Genomic DNA, 21,746 nt, shown 5'->3' on the forward strand with positions numbered 1-21,746 from the left:
AGTAGAAAAAGCACCACCAATGGGTGATTTCAAAGTTCACACAAAAAATTTAATTTGGTCCTCATACTTTTAAAACTATAAATATTTGGTACCTTAATATTTTTTTCAATTCAATTTTGGAGCAAAAGTTCATTTTTATAATTTTCTTAGTCCTTAGTTTGAGAAAGGAGAGAGAAATCGTTAAATTCTGATGTAGAGAGAAAAAGATGTTGTTGATGCTGATTTTGGTCACCAAAATTGTTAATCTTTATGTCAAATGGTTTCATTTGATAAGATAAATTCATATTAAGTGATTATTTACCTTGGAAGTTCCTGAAAAACAGATCTGAGCTTGGGAAGATTTTTCATTTCGGGTTGATTTCGGGTTTTGGGATGGTTTTTTGGGGTTTTTTTAGTTCATAGACAGGTTTACCGTGGTTTTTACGGTGTTTTCTAAGTGCTTTGGATCAAAATGAGTTGAGAAATGAATTTTTAGATAAAAAAACTACCGGCCTTAATTTTCTAGGCAATATCAAACGACATATTGTCTAATTTTTTTTTCAAAAAAAAAAACGAAAGACAAATGCAAAGAAAAAGAAAAGGGCCCAAGCTTGCGCGTGAGCCCTAGTGAAATAGGTCAAGCAAGTTAGCATGGTTTGCTAAATTTAGTAACGCCTGATCTTTTTCTAAAAAAAAATTCTAGTTAATGATTTTTATATGTTTTTTTTAATTTTTTTTATTTATATTTCTATAAATACACATTCTCTCTTTTTTTTTGTTTATAGAGCCTTTTTAAAATGAATTATTGTTTTTTGTTATTTTTTTATTCATCTATAATTTTTTTTATCTTTTGTATAGCTTAAGTTTATTTTTTAAAATAAAAAAATATTTATTTGAAAATAAATATTTTTAATATATGCAGCCTTGCATAATGATTTTTTTTCTTTTATTTTATTCAAGCAATTTAATGTGTATGTTTATTTCTATTATCATTTGATTGAATAAAAAATTTATTTTAATTAAGAAATTTAGTAAGTACAACTAGATAAATATCTTGTCTTGCAAAATTAAATATATCTCTTGGTTTTTCTTGTTTTATTTTTAGTTGTCGTTTAAGACTTTTTATTTATTTATTAGCACACATAGTTCTTAATTTATTTAATTACATATATACATAAAGTTTTTAATTTTCACTTATAATTTTTTTAACTATAAAACATGCCGAAAAAACCTATGTGAATTGTTTTTGCTAGGATAAAAATATATTTATTTAAAATAATTTTTATAACTAATGTTATTGTTTCGTACCATCAGATAAGAAAACACTACGAAATTATTTTGGTGATGAGACAAAGACACAAAATAGAAATCCAAAGGCATAAGGCATTTTAGATATTTGTTAGTAAACTAAAAGCATCGTACAATAAATGGAGCCAATGAAGTGCAATATTGATTATAAGAATAAAGATATTAAGTTATGATTTCATTTAAAATACAAAGACAAAATTTATATCATACCCATTTAATAATTATTATTATTAACATATATTAAAAGACATTACATTTCACTAGAGGTTTAGCCTGATTATCCCGGGTTATTTTGTTTTTTTATTTAATGTCATCCTTCAATATTATGTTGATTGAGAATTAAACTTCATAATTTATTTTAATTTATTTTTTATGATATTATCTCATTCTCATGACTTGAGTCACGAGTTCAGTTGGTTAATTCGAGTTAACTTAGATGTTTTTTATTTTTTTTTTAATTTTATTTTTTAACACTAGGTTGATTGAGAATTGATCTTCATAATTTGTTTCAATTTTCTTTTTATATGTTTATCGTAGACTCGTGACAAAGTTTTCGGAGGTTAATCCAGGTTGGCTCGACTTATTTTTTTAATTGAATTTTGTTTTAATTTTGTATCTTTAAATAATATTGGTTTTAAAATTTAAGGAGAAATAAAGAAAGAAATAAAATGGAGATATGGTGTTTAGAGGGAAAGAAATTGGAAGAGGGAGAGAAAGAGAGACAGAGAGGGAAAGAGGTGAATTGGAAATCCAATATTTTTTTTTTAAAAAAAAAAATCTTATTATTGCCTCCGTCTGGTTGGTTATATTTTATAAGAGGGGTAGTTTATTCATTTAATAAATAACAACATTGCATAGAGAATTGGATAAAATTGTCTCACCTTAAACAAAAAGGAGCCTTTAGCAAGGTTTTAGTATTGCTAAATAATGCACCAAACTTCACAAAATGAAATGTCTTGTCCAGTCCACCATAATAGGTTCCTTGGGTATTGTTTGGTATATTAGACAAATAATCATCTTATTTTATGTTTGGTATGCTTTGAACTTTTTTATTTTATATTTAGTAGATACTAGATGAAACCTGGTTGACCTGAAATTTAGAGCGGTCTAAATTTATAAAAAAAAAATAGAATAAAAAAGGGATTGGTTTGACTTGACCTAGTTATAAACCCATGTCGACTTGCAACCTAGTTGAACCGGAATAAAACACAGGTAAAAAATTCATAGGTTTTTTTTTTATTGGGCCTTACCCCAAGTCAACCCTTAAGCAAGTTTTAAAATTATGATAATAATAACTTTTATTCATATGTTGACATAGGTCAACCCGGGTTAATCCTCCCAAATCATGACCTAGGCCTCAGCTCAAATCAAACCCTAAATTAGGTTTTAAAACCATAATAATAACTATTTTTATCATTATGTTGACCCAACTCAATGATCAACTTAACACGTGATTGACCTTGGATCGATCCTCAAGTTGAGTCTTAAAACTATAATAATTATTATTTATATACTTACATTGACTCGTGTTAATAGTCAACCTAACCAGCGAATCAGGTTTTATCATAAATCAATTTTCAAGTCGAGTTTTAAAATTATAATAATTATTATTTTTATTCTTATGTTAGCTAATATCAACGGTAAACCCAACTTATGACCCGAGTCTTGTCCTAGATTAATCCAAGTCAAGTTTTAAAACTATAATTATAATTATTTTTATCTTTACATTAACCCGATCAATTTGTGACCCACATTTTCGACTCCCAATCAAGTTTCAGAATTGTAATAACCATTTATAGTTTCAGAATTGTAATAACCATTTATTGAATTCAATAGTCAACCAAACCCAGACCTTATCTTTGTTAACCTTTGAATCAATTTTTAAAACTACAATGAAATATTCTTTATCATTGCATTTACCCGAATCAATTGTAAACCTAATCTATGACCCAAAACTTGTCTGGAATCAATACCAAGTATTTAAATTATAATAACTATTTTTATTTTTAGAGATAACTCTTGTATTGAATTAAGCAAGCTTGTTTAAACTTTTTTAATAGGGCAAAAATTCTATAAAGATACAAAATTTGATTTTTATATTATCAAAGATGTAACAAACAACTTCATATAAAAAAACTATCATATCCAATCCATCATTTCCAACATAACAAACTACTTTATAGAACACAGATGGTCCAAGAACAGCGTGAGATGCTATGAAATGCCTCAAGAAACCCTACCAATGTAAAAAAAATACACAGAAGGCACAGGCCAACATGCACTGGCAGAATCCATAGTGGTAAGAAAAGCTATTTGAGAATTTTTGAAAGCGCTAACTATTGATGCAAGCATTAACTTAATTCTTAGAAGTGATAAGCAAGGAACCAGAAACCAAATCAATGATCTATTCATATACTCTACCTCTCATTGTCCCCATTGAGATTCCAAAAAAATAAAGAAGTTAATTTCACACATACAGATCATAAACGAGGTGCATAACATTTAGTTCTGGATTAAAAAGCAACAAAATTTCCTGAAAATTAAAATAACAAGCTTCCAAGCATTGTGTCTCTAAACAACACCGTTCCTCTAACTAAGCATCTAATAGCCAGAGACTACAAAATCGAATCACTTTTTCTTCTCACCACCTCCAGCAGCCCTGCGAGAAACATCATCGTGAAAGGCAATAAAAAATCATTAAATAGAATAAAAGATTGGATTTCAAGTACATTTACAGATCTATTAAACACATTAGCTACAGCAACAAAAGGAAAATTGAATATCCAAGAAGCTTACCTCATCTTGCGAAGAACATTGGACATCTCCTCACGCTTCCTCTTAGCTCTCTTGTGTGTCCCAAGCTTTCTCTTAGCAACCTTCAAAGCACGCTTGTCCTTGCCAACCTTGAGGAGCTCAGTGATCCTCTTCTCATAAGGCGCAAAGCCAGCAACTTCCCTGATCAAACTCCTGACAAAGAGAACTCTTTTGCTAGATTTCTGCACTCAACACATGCATGAGGAAGAGACCATATCACAATATCAGCAATTTATTATACAAAAAAATAATAAAGTCCCATTGAGCAAATTGTTAATCTCAAATGGCCTAAAATGTCCAGAGATAAATCCAAGGAAGACCAGTTATATAATCCCTAACAACAAAAAAAATCTTAACTTGCAAATACGTATTACAAACAATTCAACATAGACAGTCTCCTTTCAAGAGTACAATGTAACCCCAAAACCAGATTAAAACAAATTGAACAGTGAAACTTGCATGATATAACGTTACTTACCCCTTTGCGATCAGAAGGGCGTGGAGCTAAATCCTTCTTCGTGACTACATGCCCCTTATTCAAACCCACAAAAAGACCCGTATTTGGCTGTTTTGGAGCCATTGCTGAAACAGCAAAGATTAATTCAGCACATAATCAAAACAACATCACAATGTTAAACGCGTTCTCAAAACTGTATCCAAAGGAGAGAGAGAAAAGGCCTGATATGAATAGCAATGTAACCAACAAACAAGAGATGACAAATATTTACAATCAAATTAGCAAACTAATGGGAAAAAAATATCGGCTTTATATCAACAGTATATATAATTAATCTTGGCGATACGCTTAAAAATGCTTGGAAAATTACAGCTCGAAAGCTGCACAAACAGACTAAGCCCTGAGGCATGAAAATGATCAGAATAAGGCTGCATATTGGTGTAAAGATTCCATTTTCTTAGAACCTAAAACAAGTTTAATATCAAGAAAGAAAGGCAATTTACAGCTACATGAATAGATAAAGCCCAAAAGGGCTCAACGAAAGAAGAGCATGGATTTGGCGACGGTACCTTGGCTCAAATCAGCAGCAGCGGCAAGTATGAGCGGAAGCAGGGAAGCTAGGGTTATTACAGTCTACTGGTTTATATAAGAGAAAGGGAAGGGGTAATTTAGTCTTTTAAGCTTATTAGGGAAAGGGCTTCTCGTTTCCTTTGTAAATGGGCCTAGACAGAAAAATGAAATAACCAGCCCAGTTCAGTCGGAAGGTAAAGGGGCAAACTTTAAATGAGTCCCCAATCTAGAGGGGGAATTCAGATTAAGTGTTCAAACTAGTTTGTTTTCTTATCTAGATTAAGTCTTCGATATATCTACTATAGACACACCAAGCTATTATAGACTCATGGTAGGCGCCCCGCACAAAACCGTTGGAGATTTATGGGGGGGTGGCCCCTACACAAGAAAGTGTTCGCGATGGAGGACCATGTTGATTGAGCTTGAGAACGAGTTATAAACAACTATTATTTAAACACTATACTTTCGCATTAGTTTGATGGCGATTCCGTTGTTATCACATGATTGTGTGATTATAACTATAATTTTAAACGGGTTAACTTGGAACTAGTTCAATCTCGAAGTAGAACCGGGCTAGATTTAAAAAAAAATAAAAAGATAAAAGCTCTGGTAACCCGGTTAAAATCTAGATTTATCTTATGATTTAATTGATTTGTTTTTATCCAGTTGAAAATCCAGTTGTAACTTATTAATTATTTATTTATTTTAACAAAAATAATAAAATTAATCCTCGTTGATACAGTGACATAATTAAAACCCATAACCTGTGCCCGATCCGAATTTAAAAACTCAAACAAGATCAAACTACTCATAGTAATTTGGTGGCATTGATTAGTAGTTGATGTCTCCACGAATAACCATGTATGTCTGTCTCGGGAAGTTGGGTTGGCGTTTCCCCGACCATTGACTACCAACAACTAACAATTTTTTATTTTATTTCTTTTCAAAAATATTATTAACTAGAATACTTTTTTTAATATTTTTTTATTTTTAATTCAATCTTTCAACATTAATTTTATTAAGAATTACACTTTATTTTTTTATAAGATTGTTATAGTTTCATGATAAAAACCACGAATTTGTTAGCTTAATTCAGTTGATTAAAGTGTTTTTTTCTTTTTTTAGTTGACTAATTTTTTTTAATTTTATCATTTAGTATTGGTTTGATTGAAAATTAGGCTTCGTGATTTATTTTGGTTTATTTTCTATGAGGTTATCTCCGTTTCATGACTCGGGTCACGAGTTTGGTAAATTAACCTAGATTTACTAGTGTTTTTTTGTTTTTTTTAATCAAATATATTACCTTCTCAGTAACTATAAAAAAAAATTTTGATTTTAAATATTTATTTTGAGCCAAACTATATTTTTACTGGTCATCAAGATTGTCTTATATTGTTTTTTGACTCACCAAGATGATTGTGTCACATTGATTCAATCTCTATACAGCTAGAAAAAACAATAGCAACATTTGAATAATGTTTTACGTTAAAAAAAAATTAATTCGATCAGCATCATAACACATGCCAATGATAAAAGTATAACTAAAACAAATGAAAAGCAACAATAAAGATTTTTAATCACAAAGCTTTCTTTTTTCTTTGTTCTTTATGAAACCGATCAAATATGTTTCTTTTTTCACAAAGGCAGGGGAAGTTTCCTCCAACTCCCTCCCTTGCAAAGAAAACGTGAAATTGGGAGCAATATTTGTCTGAAACCTCACAACAAAACCGTCCAAAAAACCCATGCAAATGTCTCTCATGACACAACAGCGCGAAAGACAGCATCCAAAGTAAACAATCTAACTAAAATATCAAATATATTATCTTATAAATTAACGAATTATTAACTTCTCATGTTGATCTCAAGTTAGAACTGTAAAAAATATTATCTAATCAGAATTCTTAATATTCTTCATCACATTATAATAATTAAATAAATCATAGTCATTGAAATTGAAATTGAAATTTGCTTTTCTTTGAAGTTATGAGATACACAGGATAGTTTGTCAAAGTATATTTTTGTTTTTATTTGTTTCAGCTTGTTTTTTTTAAATATTTTTTATATAAAAAAATTAAATTAATGTTTTTTTTAATTTTTTTAAATAATTTTCACATGTTAATATAAAAAAATATATTTTATATCAAAAAATAATTTTATAGAAATACTGTGGATAGCCTTACCATTAACCATTAATAAAGTGTTTGGCAGTGTAACCAAAATATTGTTTATTTAAAATTCTAATTTTTTTATTTAATATTATTAGTATTTTTAAATCTATTGATTAAAAAATAAAATTTTAAAAATAAAAAATATTCTAAAATATAATCTCTATACAATATTGAAAGATTATAAAATGAGACTAACATGTTACCATTATTAAAAAGGACAAAAAGAAAATTGCCATTAATGATTGAATATTTCATGTGTCCATGCCCTCCCTACATGAAAAATATGTTTGGAAATATAGTGTAAATTATATTTGTTAAAAATTTAATTTTTTTATTAAAATTTAATATACTTTATATGTTTTGATATGCTGATACCAAAACTAATTTTTAAAAAATAAAAAAAATTATTGACATTTATTATGGTATAAAAAATTATTTGAAAAGTAACTATAACTACACTGCCAAATACTTTTTTAGACATCTCATAAAGTTGACTAATTTTTTTAATTTAAAATTAGTTTTTTTTATTTTTAAATTGTTTTAATATACTGAAATTAAAAATAAATATTTTAAAATAAAAAAATATTATTTTATTATATTTCTCTTAAAAAAAACCCTTAAAAATCAATCAAAATCACACCTACAAACATCCATCTCAGCAACTCCCTTTGCCCATCTTCAAATCTCCCTTTGACTTGCAGTTAGAACCTAGCAGCAGCAGCAGCCCTTCAAATTTTCTGATAATTAATTCCACTCTATTTAATTTCCTGCCATTTTTTAAATTTTCAATCATTAAAACTCAGCCATACCACTACCACCACCCAGCCTACAGTGTCAAACCCCTTGTACATGTCTAATCTCTCTCATCAAGAAGAAGAAAGCTGTCATTTTCTTGGCAGTGAAAGAAAGCACATGCTTCAAATTCTTTGGATGGAATCTCTTCTGTGGCTTCCATGAATGTTGGCCTCTAAAGTTTTGATCTTTCACCTACTCAGCTAAATTCTGCGCTCGGGTATCTCTGTATCTCTTACTTTTGTCTTGTTTTCTCTTCCTTTAATTTGGTTGGGTATCAAAAGCTTTGACAAAGGACCTTAGCAGTGGAGACCCGGATCAGTTTTTGTTTCAAAAAGTCAACTTCTGGGCTCTCCAATCGCCATTCGTTTGTAAAGTTTCAAGCTCTGGCGAGTGGTGTTTTCAATCCTGTACATATTCTTCATTGATGCTGTCAAATTTCTCTCTTTTACTTGTTTTTTGTATTGTTTTTGACAATTTCCATTGCTGTCACTCTATTCTTATTTGATGTGAGAATTGAGATCTATCCTTTTATACCATTATGTTATTGGAAGAAAGATTCTGGTGTGTGATTCTGTTTGTACTGTTCATAATACCCTGGATGTTGTTGGTCCATTGAGTTTTTGTGGACTTGGTATTTCTGCTACTCATCCTACTCAGTTTATAGCTTAAATACAATTTAAAACACATTCTCTGGTACTGAAATTCTCACCATTTTCAAACCATTTGAAATCTCTCCTCGCATTTTGAATCAATTTCTAGTACCTAATAAGGAGTCATATTGGTGTCCAATTGAATTCTTTCATCCTACAGTGGGGCACATTTTGAATCATCCATCTATTTTGATATTATTTCCCCAGGTTCTTGTCATTTTCCTTCTAAATACATGCCTCTTGATCAATGTTAGTGTGGTTAGACTCTAGGCACCAATGTCAATCTTATGTGGCGTACCTCTCCTTGAGTGTGTGTATTGTCTAGCTTGTGCTCGATGGGCGTGGAAACGATGTCTCCACACTGCAGGTCATGACAGCGAGACTTGGGGTCTTGCAACTGCTGAAGAATTCGAGCCAATTCCTCGCCTTTGCCGCTATATTCTAGCTGTTTATGAAGATGATCTTCGGCACCCTCTTTGGGAACCTCCTGGAGGGTATGGAATAAAGCCAGATTGGTTAATCCTAAGAAGAACATACGAAGATACTCATGGAAGGGCGCCACCATATATATTGTATCTTGATCATGACCATGCTGATATAGTTCTAGCTGTCAGGGGCCTTAATTTGGCAAGGGAGAGTGACTATGCTGTACTTTTGGATAATAAACTAGGGAAAAGGAAAATTGATGGTGGGTATGTCCACAATGGGCTATTGAAGGCTGCTGGTTGGGTTTTGGACGCGGAATGTGACATTTTGAAGGAATTAGTGGAAAAGTATCCGAATTACACATTGACTTTTACAGGTCATTCTCTGGGGTCAGGTGTAGCAGCAATGTTGGCACTAGTGGTAGTGCTACATCATGATAAATTGGGAAACATTGATAGAAGGAGGATTAGATGCTACGCAGTTGCACCTGCACGATGCATGTCACTTAATTTGGCTGTCAGATATGCAGATGTTATCAATTCTGTAGTGCTTCAGGCAAGTTGTTATTCCAATTCATACATATGAAAAACAATATAAAGATATGCATCTAAAGAAACCTTAACAAAATTTACATATTTTTTTTGTTAGAAATAATATAAATCATATATTGGGACTTCACCTAACAACTTAAGACTTTAGGTAGAAATTGTTATTTGGCATGGTATTAAAGTCTTGATGACCAAGCAATCAGGAGTTCGAATCTTACCATTCACATTAATGGATAAAAATGAAGCACAAGATAGTGTGGGTCTATGCAAGTTTCAAGTTCAAAGACTTTCATTTGAGGAGGTGTGTTAGAGAATAATATAAATCATATCTTGAGATTTTACGTAACAACTTAAATTCCCAGGTTGAGATGGTTTTTTGGTACCTTTTGCATTGCTAATACCCTTAGTTATCAATATGTAACATTACATTTACCTTTCTTTTTATGAAAAAGGTTCTTTTTACTATAGCTTCTTATTTTCATATCTGATCAATATCATAGAAAATGTTCCTAAATTTTTCATGCTTCAACCTTAAGAAAAATGCTATTCACAGGGAAGCAGTAAATATGGTGTTCCCTTGATTTGAAGCTTGTTTCCTTGTCTTGGGAAAGAGAATGAAATATTTAGTATGTGACAAGGTCATGAACTGTTGCTGCAAGATGACTTTATTTTTTTTATTGCAAATAAAGGTTTGAAATGTTTGATTTACTTGTTCACGCACACATTTCTTTTTAGTTTTGAAAACCATGTAAAGAATCTGTCCATGGGTTGGTGTTAGTACATTGATGCTCATAGATATGCTTACTGTGTGTTGGATTTTATCTGAACAACTTCTGATGAAGTTTCTAAATGCCTGTGGATTATTTTACTGGATCAGGATGATTTCTTGCCACGGACAGCCACGCCCTTGGAAGACATTTTCAAGTCACTTTTCTGGTACAGATCAAGTTCTTTAATTATTAAAGTTTGATCATTGATCGGTCAGAAGGTTATTAAAGTTTTCCTTAATCTTCTTGAAGAAGCTAGACCATATCTGCATTTTCTCTGTTGTGTTCGAGGCACAACAGGAAAAAATTTACTAATGGAAGATTAACAAAAGGGAGGCTTGTAGAACAAAGTGCTTGAACTTATTTTCGACTAAGAATGTAGTTAGGTGATGACATTAATTATTTGATACTCTAAACAACATGAACTTCCCTTTTTCAAAATTTTATTCTATGTGCTGTCCAGTATTATAACAACTCACCGATTCTTCTAGTTTTCCTTTTCTTTTACAGTCTGCCCTGCCTACTATGTTTAAGGTGCATGAGAGATACTTGTATTCCGGATGAGAAAATGATCAAAGATCCGAGGAGACTATATGCACCTGGCCGCCTATATCACATTGTTGAAAGGAAGCCTTTCAGGTATTTCCTAGGGGTATTAGCTATGTCATATGGTTAGCAAAGTGGAGCATATTGCTAGTTTTTACTAAGCATGAATCATATAACTAGTCTAGGTGGGTTAGTGGTCAAGTATTTTTATATCTATCAACAATTGAAATTGGAGTAAAAAAATCTTAGAGTCCATTGTTCACGAGCTTTGTTGCCTTTACCAGTTTATGGTTTCAGTAGATATTCTAGTCAATTTTGGCCGGTAAAAATCTTTGAGTTTTTGACAATTGGACATTCTACGTGGTTTGCAGATTGGGAAGAATCCCCCCTGTTGTGAGGACAGCGGTACCAGTAGATGGGCGGTTTGAGCATATAGTTCTTTCCTGTAATGCTACTTCTGATCATGCAATCATTTGGATAGAGAGAGAAGCCCAGAGGGCTATGGATGTAAGCTTTCAATCTCTTAGTATTAAACTGATCTTTTGTGGACCAGGTTCTCAAACCATTAGTTGCTTTATTTTGCTGGCACGTTGGTTGTTGGGAGGGTCTGTTTGCTGCTCTGAAAGTGGCAAACTGTTGTTAATCAGTAAAAGATGACTTTCCAGCACCACCCTCTTCTTCCCCTGCGATTTGTTGACAGGGTAGGGGATGAATGCTTGAAATTCCATAGCCTATCTTTAGTAGCTTGATCTTCATGTGCATATTTTGTAAGTTCACGCGTGAATTTACAGCAATCCAACCGGAAACAGTATTTTTCCACAACCTTTTGAATTCACTTGCACTCATTCCAGCGCTGACACAAATATATGGGAGTTGGTATGAGTATTTTCTTGCTGATATTTAAATCAGCTTCAGCAGCATCCATCCTATGCCCAAAGTTTCTTAAACTTTGGTTTTAAGAATATTACTTGCAAGCTTGTATCATGACATGTGCGTCTTGTTCTCCTCGACTTAGATAATGGTAGAGAAAGATCATATCATGGAGATCCCAGCAAAGCAAAGGATGGAGCGGCAGGAGACTTTGGCCCGAGAACACAGTGAGGAGTACAGGGCTGCATTACAAAGGGCTGTTACACTCTCAGTTCCCCATGCGTATTCACCTTCCAAGTATGGAACTTTCGATGAGGTGGAAGAAGGAGAGGATTCGCATAGATCTAGCGGGGAATCTTCTTTTGGTTCTTCGAAGACAGGCAAGATAAGAGAGAACTGGGATGAATTGATTGAACGTCTTTTTGACAAAGATGTATCTGGTCACATGGCTCTCAAGAAATCACAAAGGGATGGATGATTGATCATGGAGAGGGAGGGGATATGTTTGCTGCAGAAGACATTAAATTGAAATTATATGTCCATTGATTCTTGAGTTGACAAGTAAATGTAGGATTGAAAAAAAAGAAATGAAAATTTGAGAATTGGATCTATGTTACGAACATGATACATGGAAGAAATAGATGGCACTGATCCATATCTCTCACCATGCAGCCGCGGGTAGGAATTCAAGTTTAATTTCCCATCCAAAAAATATGTTTGTGGTATGAATGTGTTTTTGATATCATTAGATTAGTTTTCTGTGCTATAAAAAAAATATATGAATTTATAAATAAAAGAAGTTAATTTTTATTCTTTAAAGTAGAATATGTAATTATATCAATATTTTACTCGCATTTGTTTTATATAAATATTTTTAGAGAATAATCCTCCTTGCTACGTCCAATTTATTTTTATTTTTATAAATATCTCATATAAATACAATTTATTTTATGAAATATAGATAAATTATAATAATATTTTCAATCATTATAAAAAAAAGAAGTTAAAACAACAGTTGAAAATATTAATTACTGTTTATATATATAAAAATAAACCTACAAGACTATATCGCTGAAGTAATATATTTAGATAGAGTGTCATGTACTGTTTTGATATGTTAATATGAATATTATTTTGAATTGTAGTAATATATTTAGACAGAGTGTCATGTATATGAATTGTTTTGATATTTTAATATGAAAAATAATTTTTTAAAAATAAAAAAATAATTTTTTTAATATATTTTTAAATAAAAAATATTTTAAAAAACAATTATTACTATATTTTTAAATATTATTTTAAGATAGTGTTACCCTTATTTTCAATGGATTTCTGTATATTTTTTAATTTTTTAATTTTAAATTATTTTTTTATATTTTTAAATAGTGTTGAAATAAATTTTAAAAAATAAATTTTTTTTTTAATATATATATATATATATATATATATATATATATATATATATATATATATATATATATATAAAAGAAACAACCCTGACAACACGACTGAGGAAGATTGTATAAAGCAGGAGCGAGTCTTAAATCAAAATCTTGGCGTTGCATCTCTTTGGAGTTTGATCTCCAATCCATGGCTTCCTTTGTCTACCTTCTTCTCTTCATGGTGCTTACACTTACAACCCAATTCTCCCTCTGTTTCGGAAAGAGGTAAAGAAACTCATCTCCTTTCTCATGTCTTATTTTCCAATGAAGGATCAAGTTTGTTGTTTTAGCGTACTTTCACAATTTAATTTCACTAATGAAACATCACTTTTTACTTTTTTTTTTTAAAATCTCTGATTTAGCTAGACATCTGAATAATTATGTTGTTCTTGATCTGGGTTTTTGTTACAACACTTTGTGTATGGTGGGAATGGGAGCTTCTTGGTGCTTTTTATCTTCTGATCTATAAAGGAACGATCTTTTTCTACAGCTGAATAGATATTGTGTGCATAACCTGATAGGAGATTTGCCTCTTGTGATCTGAGTGATTTTCTTTGATGGTATACTTGTTTTATACAGCAATAACCATGTCTTTCTTTGCAATTTTCTGCTTCAGTAGCCGAAAGGAATTAAGGAACAAGGAGGCCCACCTTGAAACAATGATACAATTTGGAAGCTCAATTCAGACCAACTGGGTAGACCCATCAAGAGTTGTCTCGGTCTCTTGGCAACCAAGGTCAGGTACTTTGATTTGATAAAGTTGTTGTAGAGCGTTTGTTTTTTCACAGTGGATAATGCAAGGAGTCATTTTGTTGCTATGGCCCCAATAAAATCTGATATTAGGTAATTGGGAATTGTTGTTGGTTGTGTTAAGTATTAAGGTTTTTAAATTAAGTATGTTTGGCTGAGCATTCGTCTATGAATTATTGCGCAGAATGAATACTGTGGTGCTCAATGGCTCGGTTACTAAAAAATGTATGACTTTCTTTTTCTTGAATTAGGGTGTTCGTGTACAAAGGCTTTTTGACAGACGAGGAATGTGATCATCTTATTTCTTTGGTATGCTCTTGTCTTTTGCTCTTTTAGCCTTTGTTTTATCTATTTATCGTGTTGGAAATTATTTGAATTGCTTTTTTTTTTGTGCTTAGGCACAGGGTACAAAAGAAACTTCTGAGGGAAAGGATGATGATTCAGGGAGAATTGAGAGAAACAGGCTGCTTGCAAGCTCGACTTCTCTTCTAAACATGGATGTAAGCTTCTGTATGATTATATTTTTACAAACATGTGCATTTAATGCTGCATATTGTTACATTATGGATAATCACCTACTATTAGATTTTTGTTTGCAGATTGTGCTTTGATTTTGTTCTTTCATATTATATTTGGTTCATTTTGATTCGCTGTTTTTCAGAGGTTGTGTGAAGATTTAGTAGATGCTTTCTATCATTGAGTTGAGTATTAATAATCAAGAGGAACTTATTCTTCTATGTCATGAGAAACTGGTTCTTCTGTTAGCCATTTTTGTTTCCTTTTCTTATTTGCTTGTAAATAGTTTGATAATGGTCTTTAGTTTTGTAATTGTCAAATGATGTTTCCAGGAGGACATTCTGATGGTTTGGGTTCAACATCCAACTCGGAGTCTCTGTATTGTAGGCAACTTTATTTCATTTTGATAAAGTAGCTACTAATTTCTTTCACGAGAGGAAAATTTACAATCTTTAGCTGGAAGAGAGCTCTGTGTAAACAGAGACTTACTGATCCGTCACTTTAATATTACTTTAAAAAAAATGGCTGAAGAGCATATGTTGAGATTTGCTCTTAGTCACGCTAGATTTGAAATTGTTATTCTGTTGCAAGACTTATATGACATTTTCACCACTTTGAATACAAACCTTCTTTTCTTTGCAGGATAACATACTTTCAAGGATTGAAGAAAGAGTTTCAGCTTGGACTCTCCTTCCAAAAGGTATGTTTGGTTACCCTGGCTCTTGTCACCGTAGAATGGTTGTTCTGTTCCGAACTGCGTATCTATATGATTTAGTGTTTCATGTTGTTGCATGGCTTATATCGCACTTCAGAGAACAGCAAACCCCTGCAGGTCATGCATTATGGAATTGAAGATGCCAAAAACAACTTTGATTATTTTGGTAACAAATCTGCAATCATTTCAAGCGAGCCTTTGATGGCAACTCTGGTTTTTTATCTCTCTAATGTCACCCAGGGTGGTGAGATATTCTTCCCTAAGTCAGAGGTTGGTGAGAAATCTTCTTTTGGTTCATTCATAAATGGAGGATTTCATTTCAGCACCACTCATTAACACCAGTATTCAATCTGTCATAGGTTAAAAACAAGATTTGGTCTGATTGTACAAAGATTAGTGATTCCCTTCGACCGATTAAAGGGAATGCAATTCTGTTTTTCACAGTGCATCCTAATACATCTCCGGACATGGGTAGCTCCCATTCCAGATGCCCTGTCCTTGAGGGCGAAATGTGGTACGCCACCAAAAAGTTTTATTTAAGAGCCATTAAGGTCTTTTCTGACTCCGAAGGAAGTGAATGCACCGATGAAGATGAAAATTGTCCAAGCTGGGCTGCTCTCGGAGAATGCGAAAAGAACCCTGTGTATATGATTGGTTCCCCCGATTACTTTGGGACATGTAGGAAGAGTTGTAATGCTTGTTGAAAGCCAAACTCGCAACTCTCTTTTTCCCTTCATTAAACCAAAGAAAGTACTCTACAGTCTCCAGCTGATTATTATTTTTCAGCAGTTTTTAGAAGGTTTAGGTTTTTAATATAGCACATTCATTGATTTATTCCATCAAGAATCTCCTCGGAAATAGTATCCACAGTGTTCTTCAATCTCCAAAAGCCAATGGGGCTCGAATCATTCTGTGTACCTGATAGGATTTGACTTCACTGTCGTCAATGAATCAATCATAACTCTGCCGTCATAGAAATGAATCATTTTGTAGTCTGGAACACCTGCTCTTTTAAACTACCACCTAAAGATCATGAAAAGAAACCCAAGAAAAGTTGATCTCTTTTAACGAAGAGATTCAAATGGTCACTTCAAACAGTGACTGTTTTCAGAACAAATTAAGGCTATTCTGGTGTCACGAAAGGAGGATATAGAAATGGAGCCATGGAGCAAAAGGTAACCGTAAAAGCCTCTCTCCTAAACAAGAAAAAATTGGAATAAAAAAAGAAAGAAAGAAAAAGGCTTCAAGCTCTCTTTGTTTGAGATTCCAGAGGAGTAGGAGAAGAAGGGTTGTTGAGAGAAAAAGAAGACTTGAAGGCCTCAATTCTGGGAGTAACACTTGACGTAACCCCCTTTATTAAAATCTCAAAAAAGAAAGAAAGAAACTCCCCAACCTATAAGGGTAATCTTAATTAGTCTCTGATGATCTATGGATTCTCAGACAAATCTTTTTGTTAGTTTAAGTTAATAAAATAGCTATGTGTTCATGTAAAAAATCACATGATTTCTCTTTATTTCATTAAAAATCCATGAATTTGAAAAAATCTCCCGCTTCAAGAAAATAACGAACATTAACACAGCTCGGGTTAATATATCTCCGTACCTGTGAAGAGGCAACGATCCCCATAAGACTGCGAGGTTAGGGATGAAGTTTAATGATGATGTTTCTAGATAGGGTATGGTAGACTTGATTCAGAATCTATATCTATCACTAGCACGAGTTACTTGTGGAAGAGAAAAGAAAAGAGAACTCATGATGCTAGTATATCCTGATTGCTGAAAACTTAGCCACAAAGAGCATGATCAATAGAACAAAATTTCTCTATTCAATTAGTTTTGAGGAAATTTCTTCTCTGCTAACACACCCAAATAAAGGATATGTTCTGCTTTTCTTATGCTCAATCCTATTTAAGACACTTGCATGAAATAGTGTTTTTGTTATTCCTATTTCTGAACACACGTTGAAAGAGATCATCAAAATGATTACTGTCAAGAATCAACCACTACATGATATTTTGACAAAACAGAGTACATCTTGCAAAACTTGCTCGCAACATCCTCAGATTTGTACCTCACGTGGTCCGAAAACTGAAAGTGCAAGTGCCTCCATCTCTTTTTGATCCCCAAGGAGCCCAACACTGCCGAAAAGCTCACAGAAAAACCAAATAGAAAATGTCAACCTGGACATGCTTGGGGGGGTTTCTCCAACAAGTTGATTGACAGAAAAATCGAGAGATTCCAGTGATCCCACAGCACCGATTTTCTTGGGGATCCTTTCAGTGAAATGATTGTGTGACAAATTCAATGATTGCAAGGCTATCAGGCGCGCCACTTCTTCTGGGACTTCCCCTGACAAATTATTGCTAGAAAGGTCTACGCTTCTTACAATATTCAGAATGCTGCCATAAGCTACCGTGTTTCCTTTCGACACAAGCAATGCATTATCATAAAAGTTATGAGCATAAATTGGTATGCTTCCACGGAGCATATTGCGAGAAAGATCCAAGATTCGTAAATTAGCTAGATTGCAGAGTTCTGTGGGGATGGAAGACTCGAAATTATACCAATCTCCAACCAACAAATGGTAAGAAATCGAAAAATAAAATTGAAAACGGCTGTTGTTTGATTAGTTCAAGTGCCGCTGCTTTGGGCTGTTGTTAGTGTGTCGATCGTGAGTATCCATACTAGACCGTCCAAGTTTGACATCATGCACGTACGGATCCCTTGATAATGATACTCGCAGTGTTGTTCATAGCACTTCAAGGTTAAGAGACAACACAGAAAGGAAAAGTTTTGCTGGGAGAAAGACTATCAACTTGAAGCTTAATTCTGCCATGCACACGGCATACTCGGTTGCTTCAGTCATATTGTATCAAATGTTCAAAGACATCAGAAAAGATCAATCTTCTTGTGGCTCTTAGTATACATCGAGAGATATATGTGAATTTCTGAATCTTCTTGACTTGTTTCCGATAATATCAAAGCCAATGCATAAGTTAAATTAATACAACTACTATATATATATAGGCTCCAGTTTGTTAATGCTTTTGTTGTGGTCGTTTTGTTAATCAGGCAAACAAAGAGAAAGCACACAGGTATTGTTGGAATAAGGAGCCAAATACTTACCAAAAGGTCACTACAAATCCAAGTGCCATGCTCACATAAAATCCACCACTTCCTTGTGCTCCTGTCCTTCTCTGCTTTCAAGTTTAGGTGTTACTTCAATTGCAGTGCATTTCTCTCCAAGTGCCAATAAAACTTGATGCATCAGGGCTCTGTAATGGAGTGCTTAAAGGGATTTTTCCAGTCAAGTTATTGTTGAACAAGTTCAAGTGATTCAAAAATGTCAATCTTGACATGCTTGGAGGGGTTTCACCTACAAGTACTACATGCTAATAAAAGGAAAAAAAAGAGAGAGATAAGTGTTGAACACTTGGAGAGAGATCAGCAAGATTATGGTTTGTCGAAAACTAAAGGCACTACCTTACTGAAACGAGGGATGATCTTGAGATAAGCTTGAAGCAGATTTTCTTGTAACATGACACTTCAAGGATTAATATGACGTCTAGCAAAACTTGTGTACAACTTCCTCAAATTTGTACCTCAAGCTCTCCAAAAAGTGAAAGTACATGTATTCTGCTTTCATCTCCTTTTAATCACCAAGAAGCCAAATGTTAACAAAAAGCTAACCACAAATCCAAGTTCCATGCTCACATACACCCCACTCAACTCCTTGTTCCCTTGTCCTTCTCCACCTTCTTTCGCAGATGTTTCATTAACGACAGTGCAGTTCTCTTCTAGTGGGGCTCCCCAAAGTGCGTTGCCAAGAAAACTGGATGCATCAAAGCTCTGTAATTGAGTGCTTGAAGGAATTTTTCCTTTCAAGTTTTTGTAGGAGAGGTTCAAGTAATTCAAAGATGTCAATCTTGACGTGCTTGATGGGATTTCACCTACAAGTTGGTTCACAGAAAAATCTAGAGATTCTAGTGATCCCATACCACCGATATTCTCAGGGATTATTCTATGGAAATGATTGTGTGACAAATTCAATGACTGCAATATTATAAGGCTCGTCACTTCTTCTGGAATTTCTCCAGATAAATTATTGCTGGAAAGGTCCATGCTTCTTACAATATTCAGAATGGTGCCATATTTGACTATTTTTCTTTTCATCACAAGCGCAGCATTCTCATAAAAGCCCCCCGTCGATATACTATATGATATGCCGTTGGATGAATGTTCACTCATTGTAGTCATGGCACTGAAGTTACTAATGCATCTCGGTATGTTTTCGGAGAGCTTGTTGTGAGCAAGGTCTAAGATTTGTAAAGAAGCTAGTCTGCAGATTTCTTCAGGGATGGAACCATTGAAGTTATTTGAACGGAGGATAATAACCTTCATCTTAGAAAGACTTTCTCCAATCCATGTTGGAATATTTCCTGCTAAATGATTTTCAGCCAAGTGAAGAAACTCCAAGTTTGTACAATTTTCAAGTGACACAGGTATTTGTCGAGAGATGCTGTTGTTCTCAAGGTGCAAGGATTGAAGAAACCGTAAAGTTCCAATAGAATTTGGAATATCACCTGTAAGCCTGTTGTTGCCTAGGTTTACTGCAACTAAATTTTGCCACTGCCTCTAACAATCTGGTATCTCTCAATACAAAAGATTATCTCGAAGATAAAGAAACTGCAGTATCATTGACTCGTTCATTTTATCTCACAAAAAATGGGAAATAGAGCCTGATAGAGAATTGTTGGAAGATCTAGTGCAGCAACATTAGAGGGAACACGAGGTAATGGACCTTCGATGCGATCCGAACTTAGGTCAATGAGAGTGGAACCCTTGACAAACTCAAAAGCAACCCCAGCTGGTACAATTGTTCCGCGGATTTGGTTGTGAGAGAAATTTAAATGAATACATTGGTAAGACAAATTCCAAAACCAATTGGGAATGGTACCAGGAATTTTCGAGTCTGAAATATCCAGACACCAAAACTACTTTTGTGATCGAAGCCACGGGGGAATCATGGGCCTAAATGCCAAGCCAGTCCTATAACTTCTAGCTGGAAAGGAGGAACCCAATCAGGACTAACGTTTAATGTTAGTTGGTTTCTAGTTGCATCAAGCTCCCTCGATTTTGTGAGATTCGCAAAGGAATCTTCAGAAACAACACCTTCAAACAGATTAGAAGGAAGCTGTAATATTTTCAAATTTTCAAGATGTCCAAGAAATGCAGGAGAGATCCATTCAATTTGTTAAAAGAAAGGTCCAAAACTCTCAGAGATCTCCCAAGGACTCTGGGAGTGGACCTGGAATTGAATTAGCACTTAGTGTTGGGGATTCCGGCTCCCCATACGCGGACCTGTGGTATACTAATAATTACTCAGATAGGAGGGGAAGCACACTGTAACACAATATTTTACGTGGTTCGGCAAATCGCTTACATCCACGGGAGAGTCCATATTATTTAGGGATAGAGAAATGATACAATAAATACATGGAGGAGGATCACTCAACTCCCAGCTCACACACTCTGCTGCATATGGCAGCAGTGTTGCTGCCTATGACAGCAGCTCCTCTTTCTCTCTTCTTTTCTTCTCTTCACGTTCTCACACACTCTCACATTTGCTCTCCACAAGACATGCCTATTTATAGGCAAGTATGGTGGCTCCTCTTCTTCAACAATAGCAGCTGCACATGGGTTGATACATTTGTCAATGGTAGGTGCAATTACCATTGACAAATGGTAACCCTACTTCTTAGGGTAGGTTGATCATTTATTGTCCAATAATGGTAAATCCCAACACTTAGATGGAGTGTGACTAGACTTTTGAGTTGCCCAAGTCGACTGTTCAAATGACCAGAAAGTTGGCAACCGATTAAATCCAGAAATTCCAAAGGACTGCACATCCTGACAAGATATCTAAGACTCTGGATATGTTTTGAGCCGATGAAACATGTGGAGAATCAACGGATCTTAAGTTGCAAAGGCTTCCTAACGATGTTGGAATCCCCCCTTCAAGGTTGTTGTTTGACAGGTCCAAGTTAACTGCGGAAGTCAGGTTCCAAATTGAATTTGAGATTGTGCCTTGGAAATTGTTTAAGCCGAGGTTGAGGAACTGAAGATGGCTAAAACTATACAACCAGTTGTGTATTGAAGAATTGAAATAGTTCCCTGATAGATCAAGGTCCTTAAGATAGGTCATATTTTGATAGGCCCTCGGTTATGTTTTTAGCATTTCAATATCAGGGCTCAACAAGTGATTGTGAAGCAACTTTTGGAGCCCTGAAGAAACCGATGACAATTTCATTTCATGTCTCCCTACAGATTGGGATTCCATGGAAATTTAGGTTCCCCGGATTTTTTTTCTTTTGTCTTACACAAACAAATACATAAAAACAGAATTCAGACCAAGTTTAATTGCTG

General features: G+C 33.8%; 4 protein-coding genes across 6 annotated transcripts; 2 read left to right on the plus strand and 2 right to left on the minus strand.

Moving 5' to 3' along the window:
• Positions 1-3,662: 3,662 nt before the first annotated feature.
• LOC133678230 (large ribosomal subunit protein eL36y-like) lies at positions 3,663-5,279 on the minus strand. Its single transcript, XM_062100487.1, has 4 exons — positions 5,128-5,279; positions 4,580-4,683; positions 4,084-4,283; positions 3,663-3,946 (listed from the first exon to the last, which is right to left on the minus strand). Exons 2-4 carry the CDS (start codon positions 4,679-4,681, stop codon positions 3,916-3,918), a joined length of 333 nt encoding a protein of 110 aa, XP_061956471.1. The 5' UTR covers positions 4,682-4,683; positions 5,128-5,279; the 3' UTR covers positions 3,663-3,915.
• Positions 5,280-7,953: 2,674 nt separating this feature from the next.
• LOC133678605 (uncharacterized) lies at positions 7,954-12,623 on the plus strand. The gene is made up of 5 exons (XM_062100980.1): positions 7,954-9,722; positions 10,593-10,651; positions 10,993-11,121; positions 11,400-11,535; positions 12,044-12,623. The coding sequence occupies exons 1-5, from the start codon at positions 9,018-9,020 to the stop codon at positions 12,374-12,376; spliced, it is 1,362 nt and encodes a 453-aa protein (XP_061956964.1). The 5' UTR covers positions 7,954-9,017; the 3' UTR covers positions 12,377-12,623.
• A 770-nt stretch (positions 12,624-13,393) lies between these two features.
• On the plus strand, positions 13,394-16,155 carry LOC133678010 (probable prolyl 4-hydroxylase 12). 3 transcript variants are annotated; one of them, XM_062100156.1, is made up of 7 exons: positions 13,394-13,565; positions 13,957-14,076; positions 14,342-14,399; positions 14,489-14,590; positions 15,249-15,306; positions 15,419-15,591; positions 15,681-16,155. In XM_062100156.1, the coding sequence occupies exons 1-7, from the start codon at positions 13,489-13,491 to the stop codon at positions 16,023-16,025; spliced, it is 933 nt and encodes a 310-aa protein (XP_061956140.1). In that variant the 5' UTR covers positions 13,394-13,488; the 3' UTR covers positions 16,026-16,155. The 3 variants fall into 3 exon arrangements, with proteins under 3 accessions (XP_061956140.1, XP_061956141.1, XP_061956142.1); XM_062100157.1 differs by having other exon boundaries at positions 13,960-14,076; XM_062100158.1 differs by lacking the exons at positions 13,394-13,565; positions 13,957-14,076 and adding an exon at positions 14,083-14,183.
• A 1,224-nt stretch (positions 16,156-17,379) lies between these two features.
• LOC133678363 (LRR receptor-like serine/threonine-protein kinase FLS2) lies at positions 17,380-21,056 on the minus strand. Its single transcript, XM_062100652.1, has 5 exons — positions 20,943-21,056; positions 20,409-20,514; positions 20,060-20,292; positions 19,011-19,949; positions 17,380-17,871 (listed from the first exon to the last, which is right to left on the minus strand). The coding sequence occupies exons 1-5, from the start codon at positions 21,054-21,056 to the stop codon at positions 17,380-17,382; spliced, it is 1,884 nt and encodes a 627-aa protein (XP_061956636.1).
• Between the last annotated feature and the right edge of the window lie 690 nt (positions 21,057-21,746).

Source organism: Populus nigra, chromosome 18 (assembly GCF_951802175.1).
Source record: "Populus nigra chromosome 18, ddPopNigr1.1, whole genome shotgun sequence".
NCBI lineage: Eukaryota > Viridiplantae > Streptophyta > Magnoliopsida > Malpighiales > Salicaceae > Populus > Populus nigra.

Excerpts from the sequence above, each read along its gene's own strand:
- LOC133678230 (XM_062100487.1), bottom strand. The coding sequence starts at position 4,681 with ATGGCTCCAAAACAGCCAAATACGGGTCTTTTTGTGGGTTTGAATAAG. Across the intron at positions 4,284-4,579 it reads GCCCTTCTGATCGCAAAGGG|AAATCTAGCAAAAGAGTTCT; the intron begins GTAAGTAACGTT and ends TGTTGAGTGCAG. Across the intron at positions 3,947-4,083 it reads AATGTTCTTCGCAAGATGAG|GGCTGCTGGAGGTGGTGAGA; the intron begins GTAAGCTTCTTG and ends TGTTTCTCGCAG.
- LOC133678605 (XM_062100980.1), top strand. The coding sequence starts at position 9,018 with ATGTCAATCTTATGTGGCGTACCTCTCCTTGAGTGTGTGTATTGTCTA. Across the intron at positions 9,723-10,592 it reads TCAATTCTGTAGTGCTTCAG|GATGATTTCTTGCCACGGAC; the intron begins GCAAGTTGTTAT and ends TTACTGGATCAG. Across the intron at positions 10,652-10,992 it reads ATTTTCAAGTCACTTTTCTG|TCTGCCCTGCCTACTATGTT; the intron begins GTACAGATCAAG and ends TTTCTTTTACAG.
- LOC133678010 (XM_062100156.1), top strand. The coding sequence starts at position 13,489 with ATGGCTTCCTTTGTCTACCTTCTTCTCTTCATGGTGCTTACACTTACA. Across the intron at positions 13,566-13,956 it reads TCCCTCTGTTTCGGAAAGAG|TAGCCGAAAGGAATTAAGGA; the intron begins GTAAAGAAACTC and ends TTTCTGCTTCAG. Across the intron at positions 14,077-14,341 it reads TCGGTCTCTTGGCAACCAAG|GGTGTTCGTGTACAAAGGCT; the intron begins GTCAGGTACTTT and ends TTCTTGAATTAG.
- LOC133678363 (XM_062100652.1), bottom strand. The coding sequence starts at position 21,056 with ATGGTAATTGCACCTACCATTGACAAATGTATCAACCCATGTGCAGCT. Across the intron at positions 20,515-20,942 it reads ATGTCTTGTGGAGAGCAAAT|CTTCCTTCTAATCTGTTTGA; the intron begins GTGAGAGTGTGT and ends AAAATATTACAG. Across the intron at positions 19,950-20,059 it reads TTCCAACAATTCTCTATCAG|TGGCAAAATTTAGTTGCAGT; the intron begins GCTCTATTTCCC and ends TGTTAGAGGCAG.